Genomic DNA, 17,004 nt, shown 5'->3' with positions numbered 1-17,004 from the left:
TCTTGGCTGGTTTCTTTGCCCCCTTGTTGTGAGTATTCTTGGTTTTTAGCATTTTTTTGTGGATTTATAATTTGGGATTTTTGCTTCTGTTGAACTTTTCTTATTAAACCTTTAAGTAACCACCTTAAACTTTTGTGTCTGCATTTGGGTCCTGTCAAACCACCCTCACTATTGCAGTGCAAAAATCCAAAATCATAGGTCCTAAAAAAATCCTCAAATGCTGAAAACCAAGAACACTCACAAGAAGATTAGGACAAAGTAATGAAGACAAACCAGCAAAGAGTGACTGAACAGGAGGAGATTATATGGGAGAGAGAAACAAAGACCAGGCTAATTAGCAGATTGGGAGCAGGTGTGAACAGAGGCAAGAAGGGAGCTAGGGAAGAGGAGACTGACACAGGAGGGCGAACAGGACATATCTATGAACTCAAATGCAATCAAATACACCTAGAACACAAGAATCGAAATAAGACCAATGAAAACTCAAAATAAAACTTGGACAAAACCAAAACCATGACACTTCTTGCTGCAAGGCAGCAGTGCTACTCAATGCCCACTGAGCAGCCTCCAATTAAAAACCAAAAAAATAAATAAATAAAAAATTGCCATTAATCTATTCTCGCAGTAATGACTTTCCCCTTGATATTTTAGCGCGGATGTATATAGGCTGGGGGCAAGCAAAAATCAGTGTTATGAGGCCTACTGTGACGTGTTTAGCACTGATGAGGAACCATTGGACATCTGTCAATAACGATAACGACCTCGGCATTACTGTACACCCCATCAATGCTAGATGGAAACTTCACTCCTTCACTTTAGGTAGGTTATGTTATGTAATTTAAAATTTAATTTTACCTGATGATTGCTTGGGTGAATGTGGGTAACGTGGGACGCTTTTTGAAAATGTAGCTTCTGCGGTATTTGTTTAGCCTATTTCATCTCTAGAGGTAGAGTCATGGCACATTTTTAAAAATCTCAGGATCTTCACATCACAAAAGACATTCTAAACACAGATTTTAGTATTATCCTCAATCCCTGTTGCCCCAAAGCCGGATTTTTGGAGACACTGTATTCTTCAAGTGGGATATCTTTAATTGGAAGCAGGAAACTCTATTTTTTGCAGCAAAAAAATTGTAACAAATGAAAGATATTTATAACTTAAAATCTTAGGTAGGAAGACGAAATTACATGTGATTTTGCAAACATGAAACAAAAAAACAAAACAAAAAAGTAAACCTGATATTTTAGATTCTAGAGGTAGCACAGACATATCATGAATGCCTTTGGCAGAATTCAAATGAGTGATTATCATCTAGATTAGGCTACTGTAAATGATTTCCAAGATTACAGTGAGATTAATCTAGATTTAAAAAAAAATATCTATGCCCACCACTAATTAAATGCTGTATATATATATATATATATATATATATATATATATATATATATATATATATATATTGCAGTTTACATAAGGAACAAGTATTCAGAGGTTCTCTAATCAATATATATGACTACATACTCTATTGAATTGTTCTTTGGAGGATTATATGAAGTCAGCTTTGTGCTTGAAGGGCGTTCACTGAATACGTTTATATTTTTAGTGAACGGTGAACTAAAGGGATAAAATGTGAAGCAATGAATGTGAACGAGACATTTATGACTACACACTAATGTTTTCCTATTAGTTGCTTTATTTCATTCTTACAAGTGTTAAATAGCATGCAACAAGACTATTTTTGATTTTATACAAAAAAGAAAAATCATTTTGAGAAAGTGAGCCAGTCTGTTCTCACAGGATGTCTGCTAACTCTACCCAACACTTCACAAGTTCTTCTCAGGCCCAGCTGAAGAGCTTTAGTCCTGCTAAAATTTTTGAGCACAAAAGAATGTTTGCCTTCTGTTCTAGATTTACTGCTCCATTTGTCATGACATCAAACTTACCGTATTAAAGTTAGGAAAGAGGCTAAGGGGTGAGGATCCATTTAGCCTGAAGGGCAGGAGGTGTTTGAGGTCGAGCTGAGGCTGCAGAGACCGCCCTGGCATTGGGAGAGAAGCAAGGAGCGGGTTGCCCTGGGCAGATGTACCTGGTAAAGACAAAAGGATAAATAGTTAAGGTTGAGGAAACAAATTCTACCAATTAGACTAGAACTACAAATATGGTAAGAAAAGCATTGATGTTCCCGTAAAAAAAAATTTTCTCCATGGTTTCTAAATACTGCAGATTATGCAACAATCTTTAATACCCGACGGATAGCTAAAGTGAATACAGAAAATAAAAACTAGAAAACTAAATCATGGTTTCCTTTAGAAAGGGATAAACAGCTATCCAAACCATGGGAAAAAGTAATTCTCCCCCTTTAGTGATCAAGACTTTAACGATTAAAAACCATATTCTTCACATTAATTCTCTGATCACTGCCAGAATTGGAGAATCAAGAATTCATTGTGACCCAAACCTGCCTGACAGAAATGAGTCAAAGATTATATTTTACCCAGAACTAAAGAAAAATAATAAAGTCATTGAAATCAGCTGGGTTGAAAAGCCTTACAGTCATTTCTAATACATTGGTACTTAATCATAAACAAATCACTGTCCACAATCAGAGTGAAATGCAACAGTGTTGAACGTTTCTATGAATGAATGGCTAAAACAATTACCCCAAAGATGCACTGAGGATTCATCCAGGAGGTTAACAAAAAAACAAACAAAAACATCATACTTATTTTCAGCAGCGTTAAGCTCTGCTGCATAGCTAGGTGCATAGGTGCTCCATTAAGCATGTGTACATTGTGAAATAAAAGTTAGTGATGAACATAGACGACAAAACAAAAAAACTCCTCTTATGGGTTTATAAAAAGTAAAACTACTTAATTTGTTTTTGTTTTTGTTTTGTTTTGACATCCAGATAATTTGACTATACTTGCACACTGATTGCAGATAAGGGGACTTCAATTCCAGTCCTGGAGGTGCAGATTCCTAGACCTTTAAGATGTCCATCTGCTTCCACACCTGAATAAAATGATAATACTACAGAGTCTGTAGTAAAGACTTTTCTCCCAACCTGATGTGGCCCCCGGGAGATTATATGGGGGGCACCACAAACAGCAATAAATGAGTTTTAAGCTTCAGGTCCTGAGGAAAGCAAGCTGGTTTAGGTAAATATTTAGGCACGGAGGTCTCCAAACACCACTGTCCAGCATCCTACTAGGCATTATTCAGTCTCTGGGAACGAGCTGGATGATCACAGCCAGGATAAAGTAACGGAGGGACATATGTACCATACAGTATATAATTAACAGTATCTGTCTCATTTCGGTATGGCTGACTCCTATGATACCTGACCATGCTGTTCATCTGCAGAGGACAGAACATGAGGCGGAAGCTTATGCACAAACTTTGAAGTGCAGCTGTGCTTTGTTAAGGAAAATGCAATACTAGGGAGCATGCACATGGTTTATGAAATCTGAATTTTATGTGTAGCCAATTTTCATTTTTCTGGCACATACAGTACAATTTTTAGTATGGATCCAAGACAATGTTTTATAAATGAGAGCCCTGGAAAAACTTGGGGTAAAATAACAGAACCATGAATTCCGTTCTCTTGGAGAAGATATGCACTAAAGCACATAACAAAGTCCCTATCTGAATTACATTCATTTTGCAAAGACGCACGGGGACAAGCAGTTGTTAGGTTGAGGTAGTTATTCAGTTTTTCAGCATAGTAAAACCCTGGTATGGATAGATTTTCTCTTACAAAATGCAAACATTGAAAACGGACTCTTTAAATTGATCTGATTTTCTGAAACATTTAAATTGACAAAAGAAAAAATATATTTTTGGGGGACACATACTGCCTCAAAACATTCAGAGGAGGCAAATGGCACAGTTAAAAATTCGACTGGCATCCTACGCCACGGGTGCACCTCATACAAGTGTAAGTCAGTGTGTAAAAAGGTATCTCCTTTTTAAATGGTGTGTTTGAAGGGAAAGGAAGTTTTACTGGATGCATGCACGCTTTTAGCCCTCAAGGACAAAAAAATAAAAAACTCCCCCTTCTGTGCATTCCCACACATGCACATAAACACACCATTTAACTACTGATTGATTGGCTGAGGAAAGGTGGCTGCGTGAGAAGAAGACTAGAGATATCGGATTTCAAATGGACCAGGGATGAAGAGATTTCTAATTTTCCGCCTGGCTGCGTTTCAGTAGACTGGTGCGCTCAGCTGTGCGCAGGCACTTATTCCTGCACCAGGATCAATCATTGGTGTCAGCTGCGGGTCACCGTGGCCACCCGGAACCATGCCTGTCATTCAGCTCTTGAAAAACACAAAAACCACCGCTGTGCAGTTTTCTTAATGGCAAAAGCAAAAACAAAGCAATGTCAAAAACCAGCTATGAACAGTCCTAAAGCGAGATTTATACAGGACCAATTTACTAAAAATGAAATAGTGAAAAAAGCTACTATGTTCTAAAGTTAAGCTAAAAGTTGCACTTTAGCCCTTTATTATTTTTTTAAGATCCATTCGTTTGCATTTTTAAATTATTTATTATTTATTTTTAAATTATTAATAATATTTTTGTTACGCATTGGTTTGGTAACACCAAGAAAGTTTAATGTTGTAAACTGCACTTTAGAGTTGTGTAGTAACTGTGATGGTTTTGCCCAGGTTTCCAACAAATGGAGATGGTGGTCTATATGTACTGATTATCTGTAATTTAACTAAAAATCTCTTTTTTTGTATAAAAAATAAATTCTTAAGAATTTACATAAAGATTTATTATACATTATGAATAGCTTTAGGAATCATCATCGTAAGTAGGCTAGCTTGTTATGCGTGTACAGTTTTATTTTTTTTTAATTTTTTTAACTGAAAGCATTTTTTTAAATAAGTAAAATGGTTATGGTTTCCCCCCCCCGTTTCTCCAAACTGCATTGAAGCACCGTCTGTCCAATGATCTTCATCTGAGCTTCATCACTTTCCTAATCTCCTCACCAGATTTTTAAATCAACTTTTTCTAAAAGGGAATGAAATGATTAACATTGCTATAAAATGGGGAAGAATTTGAGATCTTACAATGGCTTTCTTTGGGCCGCTGACTTGACCGGAACGGGCATTTGAACCGAGCCATCAGTACCGGGGCTGGTCCGAACCCGACTCTGTGATGGTATGCTGATGGAAGCACGGGGCCAAAGGCGTCAGGTCGGGTTCGGTCGCTCCATTCCCAGACCAGCCCCGGAGCTCACGACTCGGTTAAGCTGAACTGTAGTTGACCAAAATTCCTGATGATTTTGAAATCCCCCCTAGTGAGTGAGTGCTTGTTGCTATGATGCGTCTTTGCTCAGCAGCTTCGCTGGTTGTAAAGCAACCAATAAGCGCACAGCTCATCTAAATATTCATGATACCATAAAAGGAAGAAAACCTGTCGTTTCATTCTAGGGCTTTTAACCAGGCTTGCATTACGACTCATAGAACAGCCAATATGCCATTTTCAGCCCAACCAATGTTACACACCCTATTCAGAGACCTTAAGGACCAGACCAAATACCCTATATAATCATTCTATCACCCCTTTAAATTGTGTTTAACAAGTGCAGTGCCATCGTTCTAACAAATAAGGTTGTATTCACACCTGAAAAATACTTTGGCCTGATTGTTTTGTTTAGACCAAAAGCAGAATTAATTTATTCTCTTAGGTCTGGTTTATTTTTGAATTGTACTTTTAGTGTAACACGTTTGATTTTGGTAGTATATTTACAACTATGGTGGCTTGCTTGCAAAGTCCAAAGAGATGTATTCTTTGGGACAGATCGGAGTTCACTGGTCTTTATTTACAACTCCACCAAAGGACCAGACTAAGTGGCAAAACAAACTCTTTTGCTTTTAAAGCAGACCAAATGTGGTTGGTGTAAATACACTTTAAGACTAAATTAATGAATTTTAATGAAAGTCAAGCAACCTTTATACAGCGTAAAATCAAGAGAAACAACCAGAACATTGACTTTTTAGTATCCTACATGAGATATGACTGAGAAATCGGCTTATTTTCAGCTTGTCTAGCTCTGATCAGACGCTCTAAACACTGATTAGATGGTCAGAAATTCAAAAATAAGATATTTTTGATTACTCTGAAGATACAATGTTAGCTTTTTTCAGTATTATTGACTTTTGTAAATCTAATCTCATCTAAGAAACTACTTGAAAAAAAAAATATATATATTCTTTAGGAGGTTGAGAAAACTCCTATCTGCACTGTAACAAGCTGGACTGTTAAATAAGGGAGAGTGTTAGCCTAGTGGATAGAGCACAGCGCCTGTGGTCCAAGAAGGTTGTAATTACTCGGTTCGATCCCCACAGCCTCAACTCTGGATCTCTGAGCAACACCCTTAACCCCACACTGCTCCCTGGGCGCCGCACAATGGCAGCCCACTGCTCCCCAAGAGGAAGCAGAGGTAAATATCTCCAATGTGAGATCAATAAAAGCTCATTTATTAATTTACTTGAAAATCAACTTGAAAATATTAAGGTTAATTCCCCATCCTCTCATTAAGACTGTTGTTTTGGAGCCACTAAGACTCAGTTAGTAAAATATTCTTTTATAAAGTAATGCAATAGAAACATTAGAGCAACCTACTTGTCCCCAATTTCTTCTTTATTTTAATTTACTACTAAAACTGTCTCGGCCAAATACAAAGAAAACCAAAAAAAAAAAAAAAAAGTTAATAAAAGCTGAGTAATATGATACCCTGCCAATCTCAATGTTTTCTTGATAATAACAAAAATCCCTTGAAGTGATATCATCAAAAGTTAAGGTATTGCACTGCCAGTCATGAGAAAAACAAGTTATTTTAGATGATAAAGGCAGTCTGCACTGTTTTCATGACTGTAAATTCACTTCACTTGATATATTAGTTGTGCTAATTGTGCTAAAATAAAAACTGGGTAAAACCTGTCACAGGAGGTCATGGCTTTACTAAAGTAAGACCTTAACCACAAAGTATCATACTCACTCTCTTAAAAACATAAAAACATAAAGGAAATAATAAACCAAATGATTTATTTTAACTACTTTGCCTTCCAGACTGCTCAGACAAAACTGTATTGTAAAGCTATATGGAGATCAGGTCAACCTCTCAATATAATAAAAAAATAACAGAAAGCAAAATAACATAAATTTTTTTTATTTATAAGATTTAAACAACCTACAAATAGTCTGCTGCATGAAATATAAAGAGAGAGTCGTCCTCATATGGCTTCAAAGCCACTACAAAAAACTAAAGATGTCAACATAAATCAGCCGATCTTGTGTTGATCTTTCCTTCCTGTTTGTTGTAGCATTTAGAGATGCCTTGTTTAGAATCGTTGTCAAGCTTGTGAACAGTGATGGGAGTGCAACATGACGTGAAGAAGGGAGAGGACAACGAGGACGGAGATTCTGTCAGTACTCCAGGCCATGGATTCCTCCTCCTTGGCAAAATGGCCACCTATGACGTAAGATGCTCGTTTTGAGTGTGCGATTAGTGGATGTAGGACTGTACATATGCTCCTTAGCGAGGAGATCAGGCCTGTCTTTGCCATGTGTGGGTTCTCCTCTGCTGTCTGTCTGACACCCAGCACGCATGCAGCCCACAGACACGTGGGAAGAAGCCGGCGGGGAATCGCTCCCACACAGGGCATGCACATTCACACACAAAAAAACAAGGAAACGGCGAGCTTTTTTCTTGGCAAGGCTATAAGAGGAAAAAGATGGGCTTGGAGGGAGGACAGTTATCAGCTGATAGTCCTTTCCCACCTCTCCGTTTCTCCCTAGGCAGCTTATTAAATCAGGGGCTGGCTGTTTGCCTCTTTGGATGATAACACTGCCATGGAGGCACAGCCTGGATCCAGGCATGTACAACATCGAATGTGGAAGTGTGTGTGCTCATTTTGCATGTACTAGGCGAATATCACACACACACGTCCAAACAAAACTGCCTACGCATTGCTGAAAAACAAATAGCTCCCGGGCCAAGAGGAAAGTCAATATAAACAAGTCCACCAAACACACACACAAATTCACATGCAGACAAAATCAAACAAGGTATAATTTTGTACTTGGCATATATTCTGAATGACTCTAAAGGGAGTTCTTTTTAAAAAAAGGCTGAAGCACATTCTCTATGAGTGCTTTGTTGGATTTCAGGATGCTCATACTATAACTTTGCATCTTTTAAAATCGAGTAACTGACTCTTATGCGTATTCCTTTGTATGTGGTTTTGTTAGCATATGGTTCTTCTCACCATGGTCACGGCTGCATCAAGGCTTTGATTTATTCACGCTTCGCTTGTGGTTCAGCATCCAGACAAGCGCTTGTAGTTAGAGGCATGGCCTGAAACTAAGTGTCCAGCATCTTTTTCTCCCTCCATCCCTCCCTCCCAGATGACTTTGAGAACATCCGACTGTCTCTATAAGACCTTCCCCAGGCAGGCCTCCTCTTTCTACTCCTCAACTCATCACAGCCCTGCATTCCTCCCGTTCATGAGTCACTGGGCTTAGTTACACAACAACAGCTGTCACATTGCATCTACTCGGGTGTGGGTATGTTTGCGTGGAACCATGGAGTTGAAACAGATTTTTTTAAATAATTTTTTTTTTACATGTGCACCTGTGAAAATGATGTATTCTTGCATAAGCTAGCAAACATATTTGAAATATGAAATATATGAAAACTAACAACTCAAGTAATTTATTGTTTTGTCCTTGTCTTCTTATTGTTTCCTTCAAAGGCTGCAAATGTGTGCAAAAAAATTATGAATAAATTAACAACACCAACATCTTTGAACTAAGGAAATCTTTAAAGTCAATCTTCCTTGTGTCGAAATACCAGCCTGGTAATGTGCAATTTGTCTCAACCTTCTTCTTATGATCATCATAGGACAATTAGGATCCTATGATGATCATTAGCTTCACCATAACAAATAAAAAGGTGTGAAAAAATTGATGTAAAACAGGTCAAAGGGGATTTTCTTTATGCTTAAACGGAGTTAAAGCGGAGTTACGGAGTTAAAGCATAAATTTTATCTACAATATCTGTTGCAGCTATTTGTTGCACAGCTAGGGATAATATTCCATAGTGTTATTCCTGATGTCATGTAAGATATTGGAAGAAAATCTGCCAATTTTAGTTTTTATCATTAAAAAAGCCTCTACCGTCGATGAAAGACTGTGTTCTGGTAGAATGACCAGTTTGTTCCTTCGTCCATGGAGACGGCTGGGTAAATCAGGACACTAAACCTGGCTACTCCTGGCAGCTTTAAGCAGTATCTCAGTGAAAACTCATCCGTAGGGGTAAAATCTAAAATGGTAGCAATGTGATGTTTATAGCAAAACCTATTAATGTGCAAGATGCAGGATTCATGTTTACTCAAATTACCAAGATTTCCTGCTGGTTCCACAGTAACACAATAATTGCAAACCTTATGAAAAAACAGTAGGAATATTTTTACAACTATCCAAACAATTTAAACTCCATCTAATTATAAGGAATAAATGACCAAACAGCTCCCAGTCTCTGTCAGTTTTTGTTTTATGAAAACCTGCCTGGTGAGGTGTGGTGCTATAGAACAAAAAGCGAGGAATGATTTGCTTTACCAGCATTCTGCAAGTCTGACAGCAACTCCTACACACATATAACAAGTAAATAAACACACACTCGGTTTCTTTCCGAAATGCAATAATTTACTAACAGAATACTTTAACCTTGAGCTGAAATGCTTTTGTCAAGAAACTATTTAACTAATAACACTCAACTGAAGCACTAAGTGAAAATTAGGTAAATATATCAAACTAATACACTATGAGAAAAATAGTACATAAAAAATGCTCAAATAAAAGTGAAATATGCAATAATAATAAAACCGATATAAGAACCAAGGAAGAGTGTGAGTGAGGAGAAATAGGTTGTACAATCTAACAAGGAACAACAGTTTTTCTGTGTTCAAAACTTCAATTCAAAATGCGAAAGAGGAGGGAATATAAAACAGTTTAATGAAATAATGTTTCAAAAAGTCATTAGCTGAATTATAATTAAGCAATAATTTGTAAAAGTGATTCCTAATGTTGCATTAACTAGCCATAGCAGTGACTGACTGAATAGAATGACGGCCTAACAGAATGGAGGTGAAAAACATTTATAGACTCACAAAAATGCGAATAACTGGACAGTCCATGGTGGAGTAACATAAAGGACTGACAGCTCAGCTAACAACAAAGAAAATAGCAAATGCAGGATTATTTAGGAGCACCTTTTAGTCCAAAAATTTTAGGCCTCAATAAAACAAATTCAGTATGATTTTCATGCAGATTAGTGAATTGGCATAAGGAGAAAACAAATAAACAAAGCATGCTCATACTACTCAATTATTAGTGTTTGGATCCCTCATGGAAATAAATTATGTTGCAACCTTAAAGCTCCATCCAGCACAAATTTTGCAGAGTCAGTCAAATCGGCCTAATTAACTCCAACAGCTAAGCACCTCGAATATAACCCCCCCACAATAAAATAAGCATTATTTACTACATTGTTTTATCCTGTACTAATTTTCTCTGTAAAGACGCAGCCTGAATGGGAGGGCAGGTTCAGTTCTAACAAACATAGAAGATGTTATAACTGCTGTTGACGTAGTGCTTGGGCCGAACAGCAACCTGGACTGGCGTGTAAACCTGCCGCTCCTATGCCCTCCTCCGTCAGGGCATTAGCAGGGAAACAGCTTTGTCAGCATTATATGAGGCATTGTCTCTTTTTGGGAATCTATTAATTGCTGCAAATTCTTTTCTGCAGAACCAGATTCAAACACGCTAGTCTTATTTTCCGACAGGGTATGGCCACCAGATGCGCAAACAGCAGACTGTGCTTTTCATTGAATGCATGTTTTCCTCAAAGTTACTGCCTTTTATTGGAGAGATCTGTGGAGATCTGGGGGCAAAGAGAAAGAAAAGGTTAAGGCACAAAAAAAAAAAAAGGGGGAATTTTCTTATTTTTGGAAGAAAATGTTTTTTTTTTTGGAACCATACATAGCCTAATTAATATAATCTATTAACCTAAAGCAATATGCATGGTATGGTTGTTACATGTCAGGTACGCCGTCATTGACCTTGACCGGGGCACCTTACAGTAGAACTGCAGTCAGTCCCTGTACTGGCATGGCTATCACTGCCCCTACGTAGTTAGGGACAAATACAGAGGACACATTTCCCACTAGGATCAGCTTTATAGTCATGGTAGGCCACTTCTTTGATTTTATTTATTTAGCTCAGGCTACTCCTAAGTAGCCTCGTGAGACCATCCTGATCTCGCGAGCTTTTCAAGATTTCACTCGCTAATCAGTCTGGAGACTTTCCGTTGAAGAAAATTTGGGGCCGTTCACCAAACGAACGTCCAATCAGCGTTGGCTTTGAGGCGGGTTGAGGTGTGACGCAACGAGAAGCGTGACTGTTCAGTCTAAAGAACATGGCGGCTTCAGCCGATGAAACTAGCGTTAGTGTGGCTATCGAGCAAGTTTTATCGTACTTACAGAGTATTTCTTCACTGAAAGAAGAGCAAAACACTGCTCTGGAGGCTTTTTTTCAGAGGAAAAGATGTTTTTGCTCTGCTCCCAACTGGCTTCGGCAAGAGTTTGATCTATCAATTGGCTCCTCTTCGTCGTCGCTCTGTTATGTTATATGCTTTGTTGATCTGATTGGTTTATTTGGCCCGTCTATCACCAACATAGGTCAATCAGCTAACCAGTATTTTTTCGCCCCTTCCCAAAATTACTTCTACGAAAGGTTTCCAGATGGATATGCGGAGCAAATCCATCTGGTGGAGTCAGGTTAACTCCTAAGCCCACAACCTGCCAAATGTTGAAAGGGCAATATTGTTGCCATTACTGTTAATATGTAGTAGAATTTTACAAATTTAGTAATAAAATGTCACAGGAGATTTTATGGGGGGATAGTCATTTAAGAATGGGATGATGTTTAAGATTTTTCAAGAAGGGGGATGCCATCCCCCCTCAACCTGAATACTCCCCATAGCTCAATGAATATCCCTGGGACTCTGGATATGATGAGTTTCCTCCTTCCTGGGTTTGGAGATAGTAAAGTCAGAGTTTTTACAGTCTGTGTTAGTAGTTCAGTTCTTGTGTTATTCAAACGCACTCCATGCATTTTTTATTGAGACAAAGAGAGCATTTAAGAGAGTATGCAGGAAACAAATGCCTTGTTATGAAGAAGACTTTGCAAGGCTAAATGTAGGTAGGTAGAGTATCTGGTACAGAGTAATAAAGGGATGGCTGGAAGGCTGCACACCACAACTATTGGACAGGTTGGCCAGCAGGACATACCTCAACTTTGATTTTTAATTAACACTACACCCCAAAATATGTCTTAAGCTGGATAACCCAGGTATGCTGGGAGCTAGTTCACTTGTGTTTAAATGACACAACAAGAACTCTGCTTAGAGATCTTTTTTCCCCAGAAAAAAATCCTAAACTGTATAGAAATTGACTGTAGCGCATTGGTTCTTCTGGATATGAAAGCTGTGCATACGCCCACCGCGCTATATTAGTGCACATGTAAGCTTCAAATAGATAGTAAGCCATTAAAGTGTTTTTTAACCAGTTCTACCAGAGCCAACTGGTCCTGCTCTTTACTTAATCCCCAACGGTCATATCTTTTATTGGTGTTGATAACCTTTATGAACATAATTCTTTATTACATAGAAGACCAGGAAATGTGATCCAAAGTCTTTTAAATGTAAACGTTACTGGATCCCTAATTCTTTCATTAATTGACTTGGACTTGTTGGCTGAACGATCTGCTTTGCTGCAGAGTGACGTAGATTTAAGCGGCAAAAAAACACACCGTGCCAGTTTCAGTGGAACTACTGCAATTAACTAGAACTGCAGCGATCAGCCGCAAGTGTCCGGCACAGTCGCATCATGACCTGTGTGGATAGAACCAAGCTATAAGCTACAACTGATACTTTCAAAAACATAAAAGGATGGGTTATTCTTCAGTGGTTGATGTCTCAATTTAGAAAACAAATGTGATCCAAAGTAGACAAATGATTTTGACAATGCATAATCGCTCTTTCTAATAAAGGTCCTTTAAAAAAGTTTGCTTCTTTTTTAATAATTCTTGCATACTTATACCTGTGGTTTATCTCTTCCACCCAGCTGGGTCATCAGTTGGATTGACATGATCTGAATCATGTTTTTTAATTTAAACATAATCATAGTAACTAAGGACAAGAAAAATCTGACAAATTATGAGACTCTGGTGCAGGCAAGCTTAGAACTGAATTAATCACCACAATTCATCGTCTCTTGTCACAGATAAAATGCCCTGAACCTGTGAATATTTGTCGTTTAGAATGCAAACTTGCTCTAAACATGCATTTCCTCCGACTGCTGTTGAATAGTGAGTGTCAGGCATCAGATCTCGGATTCTCAGCTGCGCCCACCAGCTGAGAAACAGTTGGAATGTCAGTGGGACCTTCATCATCAGGCCTCTGATCTGATTATCCAGCTGTGATAATGAATGCATCAACGTCGCAACTTAAAAGTGTTGAACAGGAATTTGCAATGGAAATTGCTGACCGGTGAAGTGATGAGCACTAAGTGCATGCAAAACCCGAACATAATTACCATGCGCAGCGTAGATGATTCCTGTCATTTGCCAGCTGCATATATTGAACTCACTTATAATGATGTTTAGCACAGTCCTTCTCTGCCTGTCAGTGGGAATGCAAAGTGAGGTCCTGTTCTATACATATAATGTCCAAACGGCTGTGAATCTGCAGTAGTGCTGTTTCATTCACCCTAACTGCCCTGAAAACAACCCGGTAGCTTCTGCCCTTTCTCAGACCACAGGCTGACGGGAACGGATCTGACAGCATCGGAAGGAACAGCAAATACAACACCGTCCGTGAAGGGCTGGAGCTTTTTTGTTACAATAAACCAAATCAACAGAGCATACATAGGATGGAGGTAGGAAATAAACTATGATGTGGTGTGCATATAAATAGCTGCTTCTGCTGCTCTGTGGCTGGAAACTGCAAATTGGCCTCATGGTGAATTGGAGGCTTGTGGCCATTTGAGGGCTCAAAATGACAGTAAACTGCTGTGGGATGTCCGGATGCACTCCAATAGTAGAGAGAAAAGTGACTCCTAACAGCCAATTAGCTTAGAAAGTGATCAGCAGGTGGTGTGGAAGAAGCTGTGAGAGGTGTTAGAGCATGGACAGAGAACAATAACTGGATTCATTCACTCATTTTTCATCAGTGTTAACTGGACATATTATAGGGCCAACAAACAGTATAGGTCAATTTTAAAACCCACTTGGACAAATATTGTGTTTTTAAAGTGTGAAAAAAAACCTGCAGTCATGATAAAAAACTCACCAGTCCTGGGAGAGAGAATATATTTTATAAAAGATGGAAATAATTAACACACAGGTTTTATCGCACTGGTATAGTTCATGTTACATGCGTTGAAAGATTTACAAAAAAAAAAAAGCTTTAATTTAGATTTTTGGGATTTCTTTTTCAAGTCATAATTAGTAATAGCTTTTTTATCTGCAGTAGAAATATGTTATATTAGTTTTAGAGTGTTTGAAAGTAATTCAATACAGAAACTACAGGAAACCTATATCTTTTTATAGCTTTCCATCGTTAAATCTCAAAGTCAATCTCACAATACCGTTGTTTCCACCAACCAGTTTAAAAAACTAAGCAGTTTAAAAATAATCTATTTGAATTAAACCATTATTTAAAACTGAAGAGTTCTTTCAGTTTATCAGACAATAATTAAACTTTTATTCTGTAATCAAACCAATACAAAACATGTAATTAAAGAAGTTACATGAAGAGGTCGAGAAGTCTCCTAATAACGAACATTAAAAACTGAGTTGAGTATTTGAAAAGTGGCCAAATAAAAACTTGGAGATCATTGTGCATTAAAGTAAAACCTGCATTTATATATTTATTCTTTCCCTGAATCACTGCCTGTCATACCAACAGGAATGAGCGGTAAAATTATTATGTTTATCTGAGTTCTGCAGATGACAGTATGCCTCTGAATGTTTGCACAGGAAGGGGATATGGTATAAAAATCTGTACAATAAATATTTGACTAGAATGGAGTGTCTCCTTTGCCTTCTGCCAAACAGTTTTTTTATTTCAGAATTACAACACAGATGTGTTTGTCCTCCTCTTCTGTATGCGTGTGTTTGAAGTAGAAGAGCAGGCAGAGATCTGAAAATCTACATAAAGATGGATGTTTCAGAGAGATGCTTCAGTTGATGTCTAATAAACCTGTAGAGAAATTCTGAGAGGATTATGTTTAATCTCAGAACAGTTAGTCTCTTAAAGGGAGCCAGCTTTTCTCCTATAAAAATGTCTCACATGTAGTTTACCCTGTTTTCCTAGAACTACCAACGGTGCCAAGCAGCTCCATATGACCTGATTATATGCAAGGCTAAGCACAGTTTGACCCATGACTGAAAATGGAGCAGTCACCACAAGAGTAATGACTTCAGAACTTAAAAAACTTAACTTCAGAGGAATTATTTTGTGTCAATATGCCTGTAAGCCGAAGCTCAATTTTCAAACATCATATCATTTCAGTTAGTGAAAGATTTAATATATAAATAATTAATTTCAAAGCAAATATATATCATAGGTTTCTAAGACTGCCTTTTGCACTGTAATAAGACTTGCCATAAACTTCAGCATTTAAATCAAGATATTTAGACAAAGTGATATTGAACAGCATCTGGAAATCCTAATTTTAGCGTAATGACCTACATAAAATACATTTCATCATATTGCTGAGTGTCCCAAGCTCGTAACATCATCAGGGACCCCTCACACCCCCACCATGGACTGTTCTCCCTGCTGCCCTCTGGGTAGAGGCTTTGAAGCATGCGATGCAAGTCTGGAACAGCTTCTTCCCCACTGCCATTAGACTGCTGAACTGTTGAAAAAACTCTAAATCATGTTACAGACTGCATCAAACTGATAACACCAAACCAAAACACTGCATAATTGCACCATATATTTTTTAATGCTCTGAACTTCCATATAAATGCATTTTTTGCACCATATTGCTGCACTTTAAGAAATGGAAATGTCATGAGAGCTGTACAAAAGGAAATTTTGTTTTGTATACACCGTGTATACAAAATCACAATAAAAGTTGTATAAGGTAGTTTTGTGGTATATTTTTATGTAAAAGTTAAAATTTTCTTGTTCCCAGATGAAAACACACTAAAGACAAATTTAATTAGAGTTTGAACTAAATATAAAAGCTTCCAAAAAAATTCTATAAACAAAAGGAAAGTTAAAAACAATCCACTGGATTTTGTTTCCAAGTTTGAAGACGTTTTGCTTCCCATTCAAGAAGCTCTTTCAATTCAAAATGTCAGGAATAGCGTTGAGTAGAGGATTTATACAGTAGCCCAACAAAACCTTGTTTTTTTTTTTTTGAAAAGATGCAAATTGAAACTGACGAGGGGGTCCACCCCTTTGGAATGGGGGTCGTTTGGCTTCTTTTGTAAGTCTGCAATGCCCCATACCCGTCTAAGTCTCTGAAAGGGGGGTTGTTAAAGGGAATTGCTGGCCTGGCTGAATAGGCTACAATGCATTGTAGGTTTTTGAAAGCTCAAATCTCAGTTCACCTCCTCTGTTTAAGGTTGGTTTTATTTTCTTAACATAGATGGAGGTCGCTCTTCTGTGTTGGGCCATGCATCTCCCCCCAAAAAACAAACAAACATTAAATCCCACAATCTAAGTAGTTATTGCACATCTGACAACTAGACCACAGACATGTGCATGTTCTGTATAACCACCATTTTGGAAAGCTTTCCTTTAATGTTTAGACCTATTAAAAATATATATTTTTTTCCTGCTTGTATTGCTAACAGCAGTTAGTAAAAACAATAAGTAAATTCCACTGTTTTTTTTTTTTTTAGAAAAA

General features: G+C 37.8%; 1 protein-coding gene across 3 annotated transcripts in view; it reads right to left on the bottom strand.

The window, feature by feature from the left end:
• The window catches only part of znf385c (zinc finger protein 385C), a 121,788-nt gene that overhangs the window by 31,806 nt on the left and 72,978 nt on the right, over positions 1-17,004 (bottom strand). For all 3 annotated transcript variants that reach the window (XM_015397822.1, XM_015397824.1, XM_015397825.1), the window contains one exon: positions 1,945-2,087. In XM_015397822.1, the coding sequence (XP_015253308.1) occupies positions 1,945-2,087 (143 nt within the window). The remainder of the gene's footprint in view (positions 1-1,944; positions 2,088-17,004) is intronic.

The sequence above is a fragment of the Cyprinodon variegatus genome, unplaced genomic scaffold (assembly GCF_000732505.1).
Source record: "Cyprinodon variegatus isolate N-32 unplaced genomic scaffold, C_variegatus-1.0 Scaffold889, whole genome shotgun sequence".
NCBI lineage: Eukaryota > Metazoa > Chordata > Actinopteri > Cyprinodontiformes > Cyprinodontidae > Cyprinodon > Cyprinodon variegatus.
The sequence above is the reverse complement of the archived record's forward strand: the minus strand, read 5'-3'. Positions and strand labels throughout refer to the sequence as shown.